A 19,489-nucleotide genomic window follows, 5' to 3' on the forward strand; every position below is an offset into this window, starting at 1 on the left:
AAGGGCAAAAAATTCAAAAATGAAGAAGATATCAAACAAGCACTGGTTCAATTTTTTGCTCAAAAGATAAAACATTTTTCAAAAATGGGATATACAAATTGCCCTCACGCTGGCAAGAAATCATTAATAATAATGGCAATTATATTATTTAATAAAGTTTATTGACGGTAAGAAAAAGTTGTATTTTGTTTTATTCCAAAAACGGACAGAACTTTCCGGTAGACCTTATATATAAAAGAATTAGCCACAAACTGGGACTCTCAACTGCAAGCCCTAAATAAACCAAGGTGTCACTAATCCCTATTTCCCCAACTCCTAACACACTTCCTGGCAGAGTAGAAAATCAATAAATGCTTTTGAAGGAATAACAAACCCATTATTCCTGGGGATGCCTTTACTAACAATCTGAGTGGACCAAAGACTACACCAAATAACCTTAATCTATATATCATTAGGAGTTTTGGTCAGGCAGGATTTCCAAGATCATAAAACTGTCTATGAGAGTAAGAGGTCTTGGAGACTGCTATGTGGAAGGCCAGTTGCACCACAAGTACTCACCACAGTTTTGGGAGGGTTGAACTCAATGTTGTAGACTCTGCCGCTGGCTGGATGAATCCAGCGAGCAGTGAGGCGTTGCTTAATGACCTCAAAGGGCACATTCAGATTAATCACTGTGTCTATTTGATAAGCTCTATCCAGGGCTTCTGCCTGAGGAAGAGTCCTTGGAAAACCTTTAGAAATTCAAAAACAAAAAACAACAGAAAAGGAAGTGACAGGAGGAAGAGAGAAAGGGAAGAAGGAAGAGAATTAATGTTAAAGCAATTTGAACAGAAACAGTAACACCAGCCAAGCTGATCATAGCACCTATGATAATTTCATGTGTCAACTTGACTGGGACAGGAGGTGCCCAGATATTTCAGTCAAACATTTTGGGTGTGTCTGTGAGGCGTTTTCAGATGAGATTAACATTTAAATCAGTAGACTGAGTAAAGCAGATTTGTCTCCGTAATGTGGGTGGGCCTCATCTGATTCACTGAAGGTTTGACTAGAACAAAAGGCCTGACCCTTCCCTGAATAAAGGGGAATTCCTCCTGCCTGTGTTGGAGCTGGGCATGGGCATGGCCTTCAGGCTCAAACTGAAACAGTTCTTCCTGGATCGCAGGCCTACTGGCCCTCAGACTGGAAGTATACTATCAGCTCTTCTGGATCCCTAGTTTGTCAACCCACCCTGAAGATCTGGGACTTGTCAGCCTCCAAAATCATGTGAGCCCATTCCTTCTTATAAAAATCTCTCTCTTCAGAAACTAAAAATCAGCCCATTCTGCCACACCCCTACCAGTTTACAGTTGATTGTAAATTACCCTCCAGCCTTCCTTCTTCCTTTTGTGGTAACCCTCACTCATCATAAAATACTCTCAATGGAGGGGAAAGGAACTAAAGTCACATCTGAAGGGGTCTTAAAAATCATGCAGTCCACTTCCCTCCTTCCATTTGGATAAAGAAGCAGGCCTAGAGAAGATGACTGGCTCAAGGACTCGGGTGATCAGTGGCAGAACTCAGGCCCTCTGCCCACCATTCGTGTTGTCTGTCTGTAGCCCATGCAATGCTCCTTTTCCTGTCGCTGCTCATCATTCTGGGCAGCTGAAATGCTAGGGGCATTTCACTTACCATCCAACAGCCAGCTATATTGGGTGAGGTTTTTCAGCTCATGAAGGGCCAGCCGTGTCATGACATCATCTGGGATGAGCTTCCCTTGTTCAATGAAAGTCTTGGCTAACACACCAATTTCTACAGCAGAATGGGGGAGGGGGAGAGCAATCAGCAACTGTTTTATCCCATTCCTGGCCCATAGGAAACTGGATGCCTAAAGACCTCTTGGATAGCACATTCATACGATAATGTGTATCATTAACTTCTGTGATAAAAACAGAGGTTACAGCCAGACTGGTAGTGGCGCAGTGGATGGAGCACTGACCTGGAGACCCAGGTTTGAAACCGCAAGGTCACCAGCTTGAGCGTGGGGTCACTGCCTTGAGCATGATCATAGACATGACCCCATGGTCACTGGCTTGAAGCCCACCATCGCTGGCTTGAGCCCAAGGTCGCTGGCTTGACCAAGGGGTCACTGGCTTGGCTGGCACATATAAGAAGCAATCAATGAACAACTAAAGTGCCACAACTACAAGTTGATGCTTCTTATCTCTCTCCCTTCCTATCTGTTTCTATCTCTCTTGCAAAAAAAAAAAAAAAAGGAAAAAAAAGGTTACAAAGTAATCTATACCTATTTCAAATTCTCCATGTTGTAAAAATATATAAATATGTAGACAGAGAGAATAATGGAAAGCTATAGACCAGTGATAGTCAACCTGGCCCCTACCGCCCACTAGTGGGCATTCCAGCTTTCATGGTGGACGGTAGTGGAGCAACCAAAGTATAAATGAAAAGATAGATTTAACTATAGTAAGTTGTTTTATAAAGATTTATTCTGCCAAACTTAGTGAAAATCTGACATAAAGTACTTGGTAAGTAATTATTATTATATGCTTTAACTTGCTGTAACTCTGCTTTACAAATTTTATAAAATAAAGTTACTTCCCTACTTTACAAATTACCATTACTGTGGAACTGGTGGGTGGTTAGAAAATTTTACTACTAACAGAGATACAAAGTAGGCAGTAGGTATAAAAAGGTTGACTACCCCTGCTTTAGACCAATATGTTAACAGTAGCCATTCCTGTGATAGAATTGTGTGGTTTCTTAAATTCTTTATTAGAAAAAGTATATAGAATTACTGAAATTAGTTTCTTCTTAAATAAGAATTTGAAATAGTTAATATCTTTAACTGGGTTGGTTTAAGTCAGGGGTCCCCAAACTTTTTACACAGGGGGCCAGTTCACTGTCCCTCAGACCATTGGAGGGCCGGACTATAAAAAAAACTATGAACAAATCCCTATGCACACTGCATATATCTTATTTTAAAGTAAAAAAACAAAACGGGAACAAATACAATATTTAAAATAAAGAACAAGTAAATTTAAATCAACAAACTGACCAGTATTTCAATGGGAACTATGCTCCTCTCACTGACCACCAATGAAAGAGGTGCCCCTTTCAGAAGTGCGGTGGGGGCCGGATAAATGGCCTCAGGGGGCCGCATGTGGCCCGTGGGCCGTAGTTTGGGGACCCCTGGTTTAAGTACTGTAGAGATTTTTCTAATCCTCTAAAATAGATGATGCTGTCACAACTCAATTTTTAACCAGATTAGCACTGTGATCCTATTACATTTGTATTAACACATTGCAGACGGATCAGGAGAATTCTCGCGTTTTCTGTTGTAAGGCTTGTTTTACAAAGTACACTTTAAGAAGATATTAGCTTGTAAGAACATGTAATAAATAACTTCAAAATGCAATAGGTATTTAATTTTAAAGCATGCCTTTAATATTTATGTAAAACTTTTTTGTACTTGTTCAGTAAAAACTTATCTGGCCACTGGGTAAAGCTAGCAATAAAACTACTGGTCTGCAATGTGAATAAAACACCATAAAGGCTGTATAAACAATTTAAAAATATTAATCACAACTGTATGGCACCCTTATGCAACAGTACTTTAATTTCCTCATCATTTTCCAGACTATATACAGTCGTCCCTCGCCATATCGCAGTTCACTTTTCATGGTCTCACTGTATCGTGGCTTTTTAAATTGTATATATTAAATTTTGTATCGCAGATTCTTCACTATATCGCAGGATTTTGCGGTATATAGGTATTTTTGCATATTTATTATTTTAATTATTTTTGTGGTAAAATAAGCAAAATAAATGTGGGAAAGGTTAATAACAGTGTGGGAAAGATTTATGAGTGTGGGGAGGGTTTATAAAGCCTTAAAATATATATTAAATAATAAAATAAACATAAGGTCGCTACTTCGTGGATTTTCGCCTATCGCAGGGGGTTCTGGAACCTAACCCTCGCGATAGATGAGGGACCACTGTATATTCAGAATTATAATATCATTGTAATATGTGTACATATAGTTTTGTGTTCTTTTTTCACAGCATTATTTTGTAAAGTTTTCAGTGATTTTATACAGTAATTTTGGTAACTATATTGCATTCCATCAACATATCCAATTTTTTTTAATTTTTTAATTGAATTACATTAGAAATCCTTACTTTGTTCTCAATTCTTTTTTTAAAAAATTAATTAATTTTTTACAGGGACAGAGAGAGAGTCAGAGGGATAAATAGGGACAGACAGACAGGAATGGAGAGAGATGAGAAGCATCAATTATCAGTTTTTTTTTCGTTGTGACACCTTAGTTGTTCATCGATTGCCCCCTCATATGTGCCATGACCGTGGGCCTTCAGCAGACCGAGTAACCCCTTGCTCGAGCCAGCAACCTTGGGCTCAAGCCGGTGAGCTTTTTGCTCAAACCAGATGAGCTCGTGCTCAAGCTGGCAACATTGGGGTCTCGAACTTGGGTCCTTCCAAATCCCAGTCCAACGCTCTATCCACTGCACCACCACCTGGTCAGGCAACATATCCAAATTTGATATATAAAAATACACTCTATCACAGCAGTATTGATGGACATTTAAATTATTTAAATGTCTTTGTTTTTCCCTACTACCACTTTTAAAGATTGCAACACTCTTCTTTTTTTCTTCTGTTTCCCCTTTTTCTTTTTCTTTCTTTTTTTTTTTTTTTGAGAGAGAGAAAGAGAGAAGCATCAACTTGTTGTTCCACTTAGCTGTGCCATTAATTGCCTCTCATATGTGCCCTGACCGGGGCTCAAACCAGCAAACTTAAGGGTCAAGCCCTGACCAGGGATCAAACTGGGGATGAGTAGGCAAGGAGCCAGTGATACCACGATAGAACCAGCAACCTTGGCACTCCAGGACAACAGGACAACACACTATCCATTGTACCACTGGCCAGGCCTCCTGTTTTGTTTTGTTTTTTTCTTGTCTTCTGAATTAGTTCTGATTCCCAGGAGTCAGATTAAAGGGTCAAAGTATATGATTGTTTTCATAATTCTTCATATGAATTATTATACTGAATACAGAGCAAATTCATGAACTTTAAAGATTTTTTTTTTTATCAGTTTTATAGAGAGGAGAGAAAGGGGGCGGAGAAAGAAGTATTGACTCATAGTTGTTTCACTTTAGTTGTTCAGTGCTTGTTTGTTGCTTGTCATTGCACCTTGCAGGCAAGCCCAGGGTTTCCAACTGGAGACCTCAATGTTCCAGGTTGATGCTCTCTCTATCCATTGTGCCACCACAGGCCAGGCTAAAATTCATGAACTTTAGATGTTATCTAAGCACATTAACTGCCTGGAAACTGGCCGCCATGTGACAGGTATACTGCCTGGGTTTACAAACTGCATCTGGAAGAGGGCTTGGGTTCAGTGAGAAAGCACTCAGGACTCACTAGAATAACCTGTTGGGAAGGTCCACATACATAATATATGTTCCCAGGCTTTTTACCACTGCTCTGAGAAAGTAGAACTTAATTCTATCAACAGTGTTTGGAAAAAAAAATGTAAAAACTTGCAATCTTCCAGGGCTGAGTCCCTAAAACTGGCATTGGTTCCTTCCCTCATCTAACTCTTCAGGTCAAGCCTCCTTCTAAACCCTCAACTACTGACAATAAATGGTTGAGATGGTGAGACTACCTTAGAAGTACCTAATTTTATCAGTATAAGAATAGCCTTTAAAGCCCTGGCCGGTTGGCTCAGCGGTAGAGCGTCGGCCTGGCATGCGGGGGACCTGGGTTCGATTCCCGGCCAGGGCACACAGGAGAAGCGCCCATTTGCTTCTCCACCCCCACCCCCTCCTTCCTCTCTGTCTCTCTCTTCCCCTCCCACAGCCAAGGCTCCATTGGAGCAAAGATGGCCGGGGCGCTGGGGATGGCTCCTTGGCCTCTGCCCCAGGCGCTAGAGAGGCACTGGTCGCTGCAGAGCGACGCCCCGGAGGGGCAGAGCATCGCCCCCTGGTGGGCAGAGCGTCGCGCCTGGTGGGCGTGCCGGGTGGATCCCGGTCGGGCGCATGCGGGAGTCTGTCTGACTGTCTCTCCCCGTTTCCAGCTTCAGAAAAATACAGAAAAAAAATAAAAAATAAAAAAGAATAGCCTTTAAGAAAAGATGATCTCTTTTTTTTTTAAAGAGTACTTTATTTTTTTTTTACAGAGACAGAGCGAGAGTCAGAGAGAGGGATAGATAGGGACAGAGAGACAGGAACGGAGAGAGATGAGAAGCATCAATCATCAGTTTTTTGTTGTGGCACTTTAGTTGTTCATTGATTGCTTTCTCATATGTGCCTTGACCGTGGGGCTACAGCAGACTGAGTAACCCTTTGCTCAAGCCAGAGACCTTGGGTCCAAGCTGGTGAGCTTTGCTCAAACCGGATGAGCCCGCGCTCAAGCTGGTGACCTTGGGGTCTTGAACCTGGGTCCTCCACATCCCAGTCCAACGCTCTATCCACTGAGCCACCGCCTGGTCAGGCGAGATGATCTCTTTTTTATTGATTGATTTTAGAGAGAGAGAAACATCAATTTGTTCTACTTATTTATTATTCATTGGTTGATGAAGAAATTAAAATACATTTGTATCAATATAAATCATATCTGATAAGGAATTTATATCTAGGCTATAAAGAATTCTTAAAATTCAGCAACAAAAGGAGAACCTGGTTTTTTTTTAATGAGCAAAGAATTTAAATACAAAAAGGAGATATAAGCACATGAAAAATTAGTCATTAGGGAAATAACAAATGGTAACCACAATGATAAACCACTTCACACTCACTAGGATGGCTATAATCAAAATGACAAATAATGTTGACAAGAATGTTGAGAAATTAAAACCCTCATATATTGCTGATAGCATTATAAATGGTGTAGCCAATTTGGAAAAAAGTGTGTCAGTTTCAAAAGGTTAAACAGTTACCATATGACCCAGCAATTCCACTAAAAGGTATATACTCAAGTGAAATGAAAACATATGTCCAGCCTGACAAGGCAGTGGCACAGTGAATAGCATCGGACACAGAGGACCCAGGTTCAAAACCCTGAGGTCACCGGCTTGAGTGCAGGCTCATATGGTTTGAGCACAGCTCACCAGCTTGAACTCAAGGTTGCTGGCTTGAGCAAGGGGTCACTCGGTCTGCTGTAGCCCCCCGGTCAAGGCATATATGAGAAAGCAATCAATGAACAACTAAGGTACCACAACAAAGAATGATGCTTCTCATCTTTCTTCCCTCCTGCTTATCTGCCCCTATCTGTCCCTCTGTCCTGTCTCTGTCACACACAAAATAACATGTCTACACAAAAATTAATATATGAATGTTCACAGCAACATTACTCACAACAGCCACAAAGTGGAATTAACCAAATGTCTGTCAAGCAATGAATTGATAAGAAAAATGTGGCGGCCCTGGCAGGTTGGCTCAGTGGTAGAGCGTCGGCCTGGCATGCGGAAGTCCTGGGTTCGATTCCCGGCCAGGGCACACAGGAGAAGCGCCCATCTGCTTCTCCACCCCTCCCCCTCTCCTTCCTCTCTGTCTCTCTCTTCCCCTCCCGCAGCCAAGGCTCCATTGGAGCAAAGATGGCCCGGGCACTGGGGATGGCTCCGTGGCCTCTGCCTCAGGCACTAGAATGGCTCTGGTCACGACAGAAGGACGCCCCGGATGGGCAGAGCATCGCCCCCTGGTGAGTGTGCCGGGTGGATCCCAGTCAGGCACGTGCGGGTGTCTGTCTGACTGTCTCCTCGTTTCCAGCTTCAGAAAAGTACAAAAAAGAAAAAAAAGAAAAATGTGGCATATCCATACAAAATTGTATTTTCAGCCATAAAAAGATGTCAAGTACTGATACATGTTATAACATGTATGAACTCTGAAAATATGCTAAGTGACAGAAGGCAAACACGGAAGACACATATTGTATCATTCCCTTTATAAGAAATGTTCAGAATAGCCAAATCTATGGACAGAAGGAAGATTAGTAGTTGTCTAGGGTTATGAGCATTGGGGGGAAATGCAGAGTGACTGCTAATGAGAACAGGTTTTCTTTCTGAAGTGATAAAAATGTTCTAAAATTGATTATGGTGATGGTTGTACAACTCTGAATATAACATGAAACACTGAACCATATATTTTAAGAAGGTTAATTTTATTGTATATTATTATGTCAATCAAGATTTTTTTCAACGAAAGATGAAAAATTTTGGTAAGCAAAACAAAACAAAACAAAAGCCACTCATAACTGCATCATTATTCAGAGATAATTACTGTTAAAACTAATAATATAAAAACCTCCAAATATTTTGTTTTGTGAAAAAATACTCCCATGCATAATCTAATAATATTTTTCATTTATCACTAACAACTTTCTATATCAATAAACTATTGCACAGAATAGTTATTAAAATATAAAACCTGGCCTGACCTGTGGTGGCGCAGTGGATAAAGCGTCAACCTGGGAACACTGAGGTCGCCGGTTCAGAGCCCTGCACTTATCTGGTCAAGGCATATATGAGAGTTGATGCTTCCTGCTCCTCTTTCCTCTTTCTCTCTCTACTCTCTAAAATGAAAAAAAAAATATATATATATATTTTTTAATATATATATATATATATATTTCCTGTAATACTCCCCATGGTGTTTATTTAAAAGAAAAAATATTCGTGGATAAAGCATCGACCTGGAAATGCTGAGGTCGCCGGTTCGAAACCCTGGGCTTGCCTGGTCAAGGCACATATGGGAGTTGATGCTTCCAGCTCCTCCCCCCTTCTCTCTCTCTGTCTCTCTCTCCTCTGTCTCTCTCCTCTCTAAAAAATGAATAAATAAAGTAAAAAAAAAAAATTTTTTTTTAAAGTTAAAAAAAAAAAAGAAAAAATATTCAACACCCTATGTCAAAGTCTAAGCAGTTTATTACTTTTCACATTTTTGACTCCCAAAATTAAACGCAAGGACTCTTGTCCAGCATTTTCTTTGAACAACTGGTTAATTTTTAATCCTTTGATTGCCTATAATTTAATATTGTACCCGAGTAGACTCCTTATAAAAATATTATTTTCTTTTTCATTCAAAAATTAACAAATTTTCACAGTGATGTAACACAAACAACTAGTTTATTATTTAAAATAAGCTAGTTTTCTATAAAGGTATACACAAATAAAAATAGTAAAGTAAGGTTAGAGGAAAATAGGGCAAGTTAAAACCAACTTTTAATATTAAGAATAATAATCAGGAATTCTAAAACATACAGGCATTAATTTGAAAGATGTGTTTGTATTATATAAAAAGCCATTTTTAATCCTACATTTTCCTTGAAGTTTTGTCATTCTTATAACATTACCCAAACCAACCACACCTCATATCTGAATGAGCTCTCAACAGTTTGTTCCAGGCTGTGACATACAAATGAGGGCCTGGCTGCCCTGTAAGTTACAACTGTCTTTTACATACGCCAAGAGAAATGACTAGAGAGCATTAACCTAGTTCCTGCCAAAACTGCTTTTGGCAAAGTACATAAAACTACTATAAAACCATGTCAAAAGAAAACAAAATAAAACTACCAGAATGATAAAAAATGAAACAAATGATAGCTTTATACTCAATCAAGGGCTTTAAATAAAAACCTTTCTCAAATAATCAAGATTCAAGTCAGCATACTGGTTACCTCTGGGGGAGGGGGCAGGAAGGAGATATTAGGAAGTTATAGTGGGTAGCACTAAAAGTACTGGTTTTCTGCCTGGGGTAAATGAGCATTCACTTTATTACTCTTCTAACCATAAATAAAAATCACAATACTTCATGCATGAGATATATCACAAGATTATATTAAAAATAAAAACCTCTTTTGACCACTGATCTTCCCTCTAATCAACACCCAATCTCTCTCTTCAGTGAAACACCCAGAGAGAGTTTCCATCCTAGGTTTATACTCTTCCCCTTCCAACTCTGCTTCAGGATAGAATTGCAACTCAAAAACTGTCTAGGCCCTGGCTGGTGGCTCAGTGGATAGAGTGTCAGCCCAACATATGAATATCCTGGGTTCGATTCCCAATCAAGGCACACAGGAGAAGAAACTATCTGCTTCTCCCCTCTCCCCCTCCCCCTTCTCTCCCTCTTCCCCTCCCACAGCCAGTGGCTCAGTTGGTTCAAACGTGGTCCTGAGTGCTGAAGATAGCTCTGTTGGAGCACATCAGCCTCAGGCACTAAAAATAGCTTGGTACTCGAGACTCAGCCCCATATGGGGTTGCCAGGTGGATCTCAGTCGGGGTGCATGAGGGAGTCTGTCTCACTATCTCCCTTCCTCCTCTAACCTTAAAAAACTGTCTAAAGGCCCTGGATCTGGCCTCATCATATCTCACCCTACTTCTCCCCACCATTTTCACCAAACACTCAAACCATATCCCCTAGTAAAGAGTTCCACATAGTCTGGGTCCTCTCTGTTGCCTGAAAAGCTCGTTAATCTTTCTTTCTTTCTTTCTTTCTTTCTTTCTTTCTTTCTTTCTTTCTTTCTTTCTTTCTTTCTTTCTTTTTTACATTTTTTTAATAATGGTTTTCTAAAATGTTTATTTTATGGATTTTAGAAAGTGGAAAGGAGATAACAAGAGACAGAGAGAGAGAGGAGAGAGACAGGAACATCTGTTCCTGTATGTGCCCTGACTGGGGGGTCAAACTGGCAACGTCTGCACTTTGGGATGATGTTCTAACCAACTGAGCCCTCCAGCCAGGGCTCTTGTTCATTTTTCAAGATATATCTTAAAGCAGTGGTCCCCAACCTTTTTTGGGCCACGGACTGGTTGGTTTAATGTCAGAAAATATTTTCACGGACCGGCTTTTAGGGTGGGACGGATAAATGTATCACGTGACCAAGACAAGCGTCAAGAGTGAGTCTTAGACGGATGTAACAGAGGGAATCTGGTCATTTTTTAAAAATAAAACATCGTTCAAACTTAAATATAAATAAAACAGAAATAATGTAAGTTATTTATTCTTTCTCTGCGGACCGGTACCAAATGGCCCACGGACCAGTACCGGTCCGCGGCCAGAGGGTTGGGGACCACTGTCTTAAAGGGTACTTTATAGTGAGGTGTTCTTCATCCTCCTAAGCAACTGAAAATCCTCCTCTCGACTTCCATGTCACAGACTTGTCTCTGTTGGAGCACTTGCCACACTGCTGAATCTATCTGTTTATATATTATAATGGACTGAACTGTACCCCACCCCAATCCATATGTTGAAGACCTAACCTCCATTTTGGCTGTATTTAAAGGTAGGGTCTTTAGGAGGTAAATAAGATTAAATGAGTTCATAAATATGGGACTTTAATCCCATCTGACTGGTGTCCTTATAAGAAGAGGAAGAAACACCAGGAATGTATGCAATAGAGGAAAAGCCACATGAGGACACAATGAGAAGGAGGCAGCCCTCTGTAAACCGGGAAGAAAGGCCACACCAGAAACAAACCCTGCCAGCACTTTGATCTTGGACTTCTAGCCTCTGGAACTATGAGAAAATAAATTTCTATTGTTTAAGCTATCTGGTCTGTAATAGTTATGGCAAACTGAGCAGACTAATACAAATGGCCACTTGCCCATGTATCCTCCATGCCTACATTCCAAGTGTGAGCACCTCCACTGAAATATATTTGTCTCTGTATCTTCAGCACCTAGCACACATTAGGTGCTTGATGGATGCATGGATAGATGCATGGATAGTTGCATGGATGGATGGATAGAAGCATGGATGAATGCATGCATGGCTGCATGGATGGATGGAGCATGCATGGATGCATGCAGCATAGATAGACAGATGAGCTGCCTGGATTCCCTGGATTCTAGCAATGGAATTTTAAAAGGCCTGACTTATTTTGTTGGGGAAAAAAATCTTGTAAAAAACTGTTTTCTTTGAGATGGTATTTACCATCAGGTTCATCTTTTTAAAATGCTCTTTGTAAACTATTTAAACAAACTTTAGTGCACCCGTAAAATAACAGAAAAGGGCTAAACAACCCAAATGTCCATTACTCAATGGATAAACAAAATGTAGTGTGCATCCATTCAATGGTCTATTATTCGGCAATAAAAAGGAACAAAGTACAAATACTTACTACAACATGGGTAAGCCTGGAAAAATTATGCAAAGTGAAAATGCTAGAATGAAAGACCACATACTGTGTCATACAATTTGCATGGAATATTCAAGTAAGAAAATCAAAACAGAAAGCAGATTAGTGTTGCCAGTGGAACAGACTGGAGGGGGGGTTGGGGGGGTGAGGAGGGAATGGGAGTGACTGCTAATGGGTATGAAGTTTCTTTTGGGGGTGATAAAAATGTTCTAAAATTGATTGTGGTGCCTGATCAGGCGGTGGCATAGTGGATAGAGCGTCGGACTGGGATTCCGAGGTTTGAGACCCCAAGGTCACCAGCTTGAGCACAGGCTCATCTGGTTTGAGGAAAGCTCACCAGCTTGGACCCAAGGTCACTGGCTTGAGCAAGGGGTTACTAGGTCTGCTGAGGGCCCATGGTCAAGGCACATATGAGAAAGCAATCAATGAACAACTAAGGTGTTGCAACAGAAAACTAATGATTGATGCTTCTCATCTCTCTCCATTCCTGTCTGTTTGTCTCTATCTATCCCTCTCTCTGACTCTCACTCTGTCTCTGTAAAAAAAAATAAAATAAGCCTGATCGGGTGCTGGCGCAGTGGATAGAGTGTCGGACTGGGATGCGAAAAACCCAGGTTCGAGACCCCGAGGTCGCCAGCTTGAGCGAGGGCTCATCTACTTTGAGCAAAAGCTTATCAGCTTGAGCCCAAGGTCGCTGGCTTGAGCAAGGGGTTACTCAGTCTGCTGAAGGCCCACGGTCAAGGCACGTATGAGAGGGCAGTCAATGAACAATTAAGGTGTTGCAACGCGCAGAGAAAAACTAATGATTGATGCTTCTCATCTCTCCGTTCCTGTCTGTCTGTCCCTGTCTATCCCTCTCTCTGACTCTCTCTCTGTCTCTGTAAAAAAATAAAATAAAATAAATATAAATAAATAAATAAATAAATAAATAAATTTGATTGGGGTGATGGTTGCAGCAGAACTCTTCGAATAGACTAAAATCTATTGAGTTATAAACTTTAAATGGGTAAATTATATATAAATTATATTTTAGTAAAGCCGTTAGAAAAAGGATATGAGGCAATCCTTATGGAAAGCGATACTGTTAAAGTTACAGAACGGTATGTACACTTTGTGGTCATCTGTGTAAAAAAGAAAAAAACAGGAGGAAAAAATGGGTAAACAGTTGTATGCTCATGAAATAGCTCTGAATGGATCTTTTCACAAAACGTTGCTTTATGTTTTTTTGGAATTCCAAACCAGGTAGTGTATTGCCTATTATAAACCAACCTTTGCCATTATAAAAATAATTTGTCTTACTGTCACTGTCATTCTAATTAGGCACACCTATGCTACATGGAAGCACATAATAAAAGGTTTGCTAGGCAATAGAATCTTGGGATCTGACAGACACTTTGAAGATACCTGCTGACTTTAACTTCCCCTATTTACAGATGAGAACAAGTAACAAAGGGTTTAGGCATCCAGTCCAGGGCTACTTCTCTGAGAAGTACTCAGCTGTAGGGCAGTTTCTCAAACTTTGGGCAATCATCTGGCAAGTTTACAATTTCTGTCAAAGCTGAACTATTGTTTACCATATACTTTTCTTTAAAGTGGCTCAGATTTTTAATTTAATAAGCTATAATTTCACGAAATTAAAGGTTTGTCATACTAATTATTTTTCAAATACCCTTTGAAATGAAATTTTTATTGGTTTTTAAATTTGAATTTAACAGCCCTCGCCAGTTGGCTCAGTGGTAGAGCATCAGCCCGGCATGTGGATGTCCCAGGTTCGATTCCCAGTTGAGGCACACAGGAGAAGCTACTATTTGTGTTTCCAGCCCTCTCCCTCTCCCTTCTCTCTCTCTATTTCTTCCCCTCCCACAGTCATGGCTTGCTTGGTTGGAGCAAGCTGGCCCCAGGCACTGAGGATGGCTCCATGGCCTTGCCTCAGGCATGAAAATAGCTCGGTTTCCCAGCAACGGAGCCCCAGATGGGCAGAGCATCGCCCCATAGGGGGCTTGACAGGTGGATCCCAGTTGAGGCACATGTGGGAGTCTGTCTCTCTGCCTCCCTGCTTCTCACTTAAGAAAAAAATTTTTTTTGAATTTTACTTTTATTTGAGATATTTTGATTAACTAAAATTATCTCATGCACCTCAATCTGGGAAATGCTGCATGGAATGCATAATTTAATTGGCACACAGGAGACCTGGGTGTTCACCTTTGTCCCCCAGTAACTGCTATTTTTTTTAAGACTTTTTTTTTAATATTTTATTTATTGATTTTTTAGAGAGAGAGGAGAGAGAGAGAGAGAGAGAAGGGGGAGGAGCAGGAAGCTTCGACTCCCATATGTGCCTTGACCGGGCAAGCCCAAGGTTTCGAATCGGCGACCTCAGTGTTCCAGGTCAACGCTTTATCCCACTGCGCCACCACAGGTCAGGCGTAACTGCTATTTTTTACTGTGCAAATTCTTTAACCTCTCCTGAATTCAATTCCATTGTCTTTAAAGGAAAGGGCTGGACTAATATCTAAGGGTCAAATTCCAGTTTCCTGACTCCAGGGTCCAGTGGTGCTCTAAGCCAGTGGTCCCCAACCCCCGGTCCGCAGACTGGTACCAGTCCGTGGGCCATTTGGTACCGGTCCACAGAGAAAGAATAAATAACTTACTTTATTTCTGTTTTATTTATATTTAAGTCTGAACGATGTTTTATTTTTTAAAAAATGACCAGATTCCCTCTGTTACATCCATCTAAGTCTCACTCTTGATGCTTGTCTCGTAAGTTCAACAATTATATTTTAAAATACCACAGTTTTACGCCGGTCGCATAATTTGATTTTGTGCATTTATCTGTCCCACCATAAAGGCCAGTCCATGAAAATATTTTCTGACATTAAATCAGTCCGTGGCCCAAAAAAGGTTGCTACTGCTCTAAAAGCTATTCCAAGTTTGCTACTGTCAACAGGCTACATCGTGTTTCCAGTGTTTATCACATCTGCTGGGATGACTTTAAACTTTACTATAAAATACAGCCATGGCTTATAAAATACCTTCATGAAATAGTGTTTGGAAAGTAAACTGGTGCCATCCTATAGCACTATTTGATGGTACCATATTTATAAAGATTCCACACTAGGGAATTTATCTGAAGGAAGAAAAAACACTGCCAAATGTTCATGTACAAGAATAGTCATTACAGTATTTATTATAGCAAAGAATGGTTAACAACATAAATGTCCAATAACAGATAATTGTTTAAATTAATTGCGTAATCTTTTTTTTTTTTTTAGTGTAGAATTTATTTTTATTTATTTATTTTAGAGTCAGACAGAGAGATAAATAGGACCAGAGAGACAGGAACGGAGAGAGCTGAGAAGCATCAATCATCAGTTCTTTGTTGCGATGCCTTAGTTGTTCATTGATTGCTTTCTCATATGTGCCTTGACCGTGGACCTTCAGCAGACCAAGTAACCCCTTGCTCAAGCCAGCGACCTTGGGTCTAAGCTGGTGAGCTTTCCTCAAACCAGATGAGCCCGCGCTCAAGCTGGCGACCTCGGGATCTCGAACCTGGGTCCTCTGCATCCCAGTCCGATGCTCTATCCACTGCACCACCACCTGGTCAGGCTAATTGTGCAATGTTGATGAAACTAAATACTTTAAAGATTATTTAATGATGTATAAACATGTTCACAGTAAGTGAGAAAAATGAGTATCTAAGCAATAATTTAGAATATAACAAAATTGCAAACATATAAATGCAACAGAGAAAAAATATATAAGAAAAATCAAGCCCTGGCTGGTTGGCTCAGTGGACAGAGCATCAACCCGATGTATAAATGTGCTGAGTTCAATCCTGGTCAGGGCATACAAGAGGTGACCATATACTTCTCTCCCCCTCCCTTCACCCTTCTCTCTCTCTTCTCCTCTCGTAGCCAGTGGCTCAACTGGTTCATGTGAGGACCCCAGGTGCTGAAGATAGCTCAACTGGTCCCAGCATGTCAGCCTCAGATGGTAAAAATAGCTCTGTTGATTCAAGCATCAGCCCCAGACAAGGGTTACCAGGTGGATCTGGTCGGGGCACATGTGGGAGTCTGTCACTATCTCCCCTCCTCTCACTTAAAAAAAAAAAAAAATCAGCTAAGAGTTCATTATAATTATATCTAGGCAATAAAGTTACAAAGAATTTTAATTTTCTTTTTCTATATTACCATGACATGTTTTTATTCCTTTATAATAAATATACTTTACTCTTAGTATCAAAAAACACTAAGCAGTATTTTTTAAAAATAAACAACAACATCTCTCTATGGCTTTTAGCCTGTGGGAAATAATCACTCTCTTTACAAATATTTATTGAGAATAAGTACTTATCCCTGAAATAGAAAACATCTGTAATAACAACCTCATGACACCTCCCTAAACTCCATTTTCTATTTTTCTTGTTAAAGAAGTACCTGTAAAGACTCCAGAAAGAACAGATGCCTGAGGTAAACTGTCTTTCCCTATGATCCTCTCTAGCCTCTCTTTTCATGTGGAGGAGGACATGGAGTCATGTCAGGGATGTTAAGAATAAACAAAGAGCATTGTTTCTGAATTTTTAAAAAAGTATACTAATTTGCCTGACCAGGCAGTGGCGCAGTGGATAGAGCGTCGGACTGGGATGCGGAGGACCCAGGTTCGAGACCCCGAGATCGCCAGCTTGAGCGCAAGCTCATCTGGTTTGAGCAAAAGTTCACCAGCTTGAACCCAAGGTCACTGGCTCGAGCAAGGAGTTACTTGGTCTGCTGAAGGTCTGCAGTCAAGGCACATATGAGAAAGCAATCAATGAACAACTAAGGTGTCGCAATGAAATACTGATGATTGATGCTTCTCATCTCTCTCCTTTCCTGTCTGTCTGTCCCTATCTATCCCTCTCTCTGACTCTCTCTCTGTCTCGATAAAAAAATTAATTAAGTAAGTAAATAAATAAAAAGTATACTCATTTGTTGTTTTTAAAAATGTTTTATGCTTTCACAAATTAACATATTCTTAACTCTTAGCTGAAGGTGTTCCCTAACCACCCAGTTATGTGTCACTGCTGAGTTATTTTTCAGAGAGTTGCTTAAGGATTCTCTTTACTCCTTTCCACTTTAGATAACCTTACCCAACTTGGTGCAGTTCTGGAAACTATCTATTGTTACCAAACTACTTCAGTATGTTGCACCAAGAACGCTTAGCAAGTGAGCCAAAAAACTTTACCTTTTGAAGAACTAGAGTTAACTACAAAATACTTTATGATATATTGTTTTAAAATATCAATGTTAGAAGAGAAAAATAAAAGTAGTAATTCACCAAACCAGGTGCTGAAAGGAAGAACTCCAAGAGACAAGTTAAAAACACTGAGGTGTTTCTCGTCTTCATTTAAATGTCAGTATTTTGAAACAACTAAACAGTTCCACCTAGAAGTAACCTACACACTCATCAATAGGGGATTGGTAAATAAATATAGTAGGCCTTGGCCGGTTGGTTCAGTGGTAGAGAGTCAGCCTGGTGTGTGGATGTCCTGGGTTCGATTACCAGTCAGGGCACACAGGAGAAGCGACCATCTACTTCTCCATCCTTCCCATCCCCCTTTCTCTTTCTTTCTCTCTCTCCCCACCACTCCAGCAGCCATCACCCAATTGGCTAGAGCACGTTGGCCCTGGGAGCTGAGGATGGCTCCAGTGGCCTCAATCTCAGGCACTAAAAACAGCTTGGTTGCAAGCATGGCTTCAGATGGGCAGAACATCAGTCCATAAGTGGCTTGGAGGTGGATCCCTGTCATCCCTGTCACAGCGCATATGGGAGTCTATCTCCCCTGCTCTCACTTAATTAAAATAAATTAATAAATAAATAAATTATAGTAGATTCAGCAAATACTTATAGAAACATTAAAAGGATGAAAGGGATTTCTAGGTTTCATGTGGAAAGATACACCAGACATAAAGTGAAAACACACTGGTATAGAATACATATATATACCTCTTACAAAAATAGGGGATATTTCAAAATGAATATGAAGTGATAAAAAAAAGCATTTGATTTTTTTATTAAACAAGAATATCAGAAAAGCAAATGACAAGTCAAAGAAAGTTGTTCAATTATGCAAATGAGAGGCAAAACCAACTTTTATTTCATTGATGAAAATGCACTATACAAAAGGCTGAAAGTACTGAAGTATCTGCACATTCATATTCATTTTGAAATATCCCCTAATTTTGTGATCAGTATAATATGATTACATATTACTTAAAATAAGACATACACACATATACGCTTGTAAAATAATTCTGGCCCAGGCCGGTTGGCTCAGTGGTAGAGCGTCGGCCTGGTGTGCAGTAGTCCCAGGTTCGATTCCCGGCCAGGGCACACAGGAGAAGCGCCCATCTGCTTCTCCACCCCTCTCCCTCTCCTTCCTCTCTGTCTCTCTCTTCCCCTCCCGCGGCCGAGGCTCCACTGGAGCAAAGTTGGCTTAGGCGCTGAGGATGGCTCCATGGCCTCTGCCTCAGGCGATGGAATGGCTCTGGTCACGGCAGAGCATCGCCCCCTGGTGGGCATGCCAGGTGGATCCCGGTTTGCGCATGCGGGAGTCTGTCTGACTGCCTCCTCTTTCCAACTTCAGAAAAATACAACAAAAAAAAATTCTAAAAGGGAACACATGACACTGTTTCCCTCTGAAGAACAGGGCTGAGACAGGTCATGAGAAAGGGCTTTACTTTTATTTTATGTACTTCTGTTTCCAATCATTTTTTTTATTTGTGCAAGCATCACTTCTATAATTTTTTTAAAGGAGTTTCAAAATGAGCTCTATTTTGGAAAATAAAGGTCAGCACATTTGAGGAAAAGAAAACAAAACATTAACCTCACCCTGATGTTGACTTTTGGAAAACAACTTTCTTAAGATATAATTTACATAAAATCGCCCATTGTAAAGTATACAGTTTGTTGACTGAATTTCGTGCTGAGTTATAAAAATTTATTTGGCATGAGAACAAAATAATCTTTCAGATAACCGCGTACAAGAATAGCTTTTGTGTCTTAATAAATCTCTGGGGCTATTATGCCAACTGTGTGACTACAACGATAGTAAACAATGCTCGGCCTTCATTCAGATTATGGGGAAAAGGTCAGAAGAAAGAGAAAAGAGAAAGAAAGAGAGAGAGAGAGAGAGAGAGAAAGGAAAAGAAAGAAGAGAAAAAGAGCAAGAGCAAACAACTGTCTAGGGCGCAAAGGCGCGCGGAGAATCAGCCACAGCATGAACTCAGGAGCCGGGGAGTACGGCTGGATATGCCTCTCAAAGCCAGTTTCCTTTCATCTTTGAACTTCGAACTTGTCCTTACTTCCTAGTTCCTT

The 19,489-nt window shown here is 40.5% G+C and overlaps 1 protein-coding gene across 1 annotated transcript in view; it reads right to left on the bottom strand.

Annotated features, from left to right (window-relative positions):
* The window catches only part of AK3 (adenylate kinase 3), a 35,088-nt gene that overhangs the window by 15,063 nt on the left and 536 nt on the right, over positions 1 to 19,489 (bottom strand). The window contains exons 2-3 of the mRNA XM_066257191.1: positions 1,669 to 1,788; positions 559 to 731 (exon numbers count right to left, since the gene is read on the bottom strand). Coding sequence (XP_066113288.1) covers positions 559 to 731; positions 1,669 to 1,788 — 293 coding nt within the window. The remainder of the gene's footprint in view (positions 1 to 558; positions 732 to 1,668; positions 1,789 to 19,489) is intronic.

The sequence above is a fragment of the Saccopteryx bilineata genome, chromosome 2, assembly GCF_036850765.1.
Source record: "Saccopteryx bilineata isolate mSacBil1 chromosome 2, mSacBil1_pri_phased_curated, whole genome shotgun sequence".
NCBI classification, from domain to species: Eukaryota; Metazoa; Chordata; class Mammalia; order Chiroptera; family Emballonuridae; genus Saccopteryx; species Saccopteryx bilineata.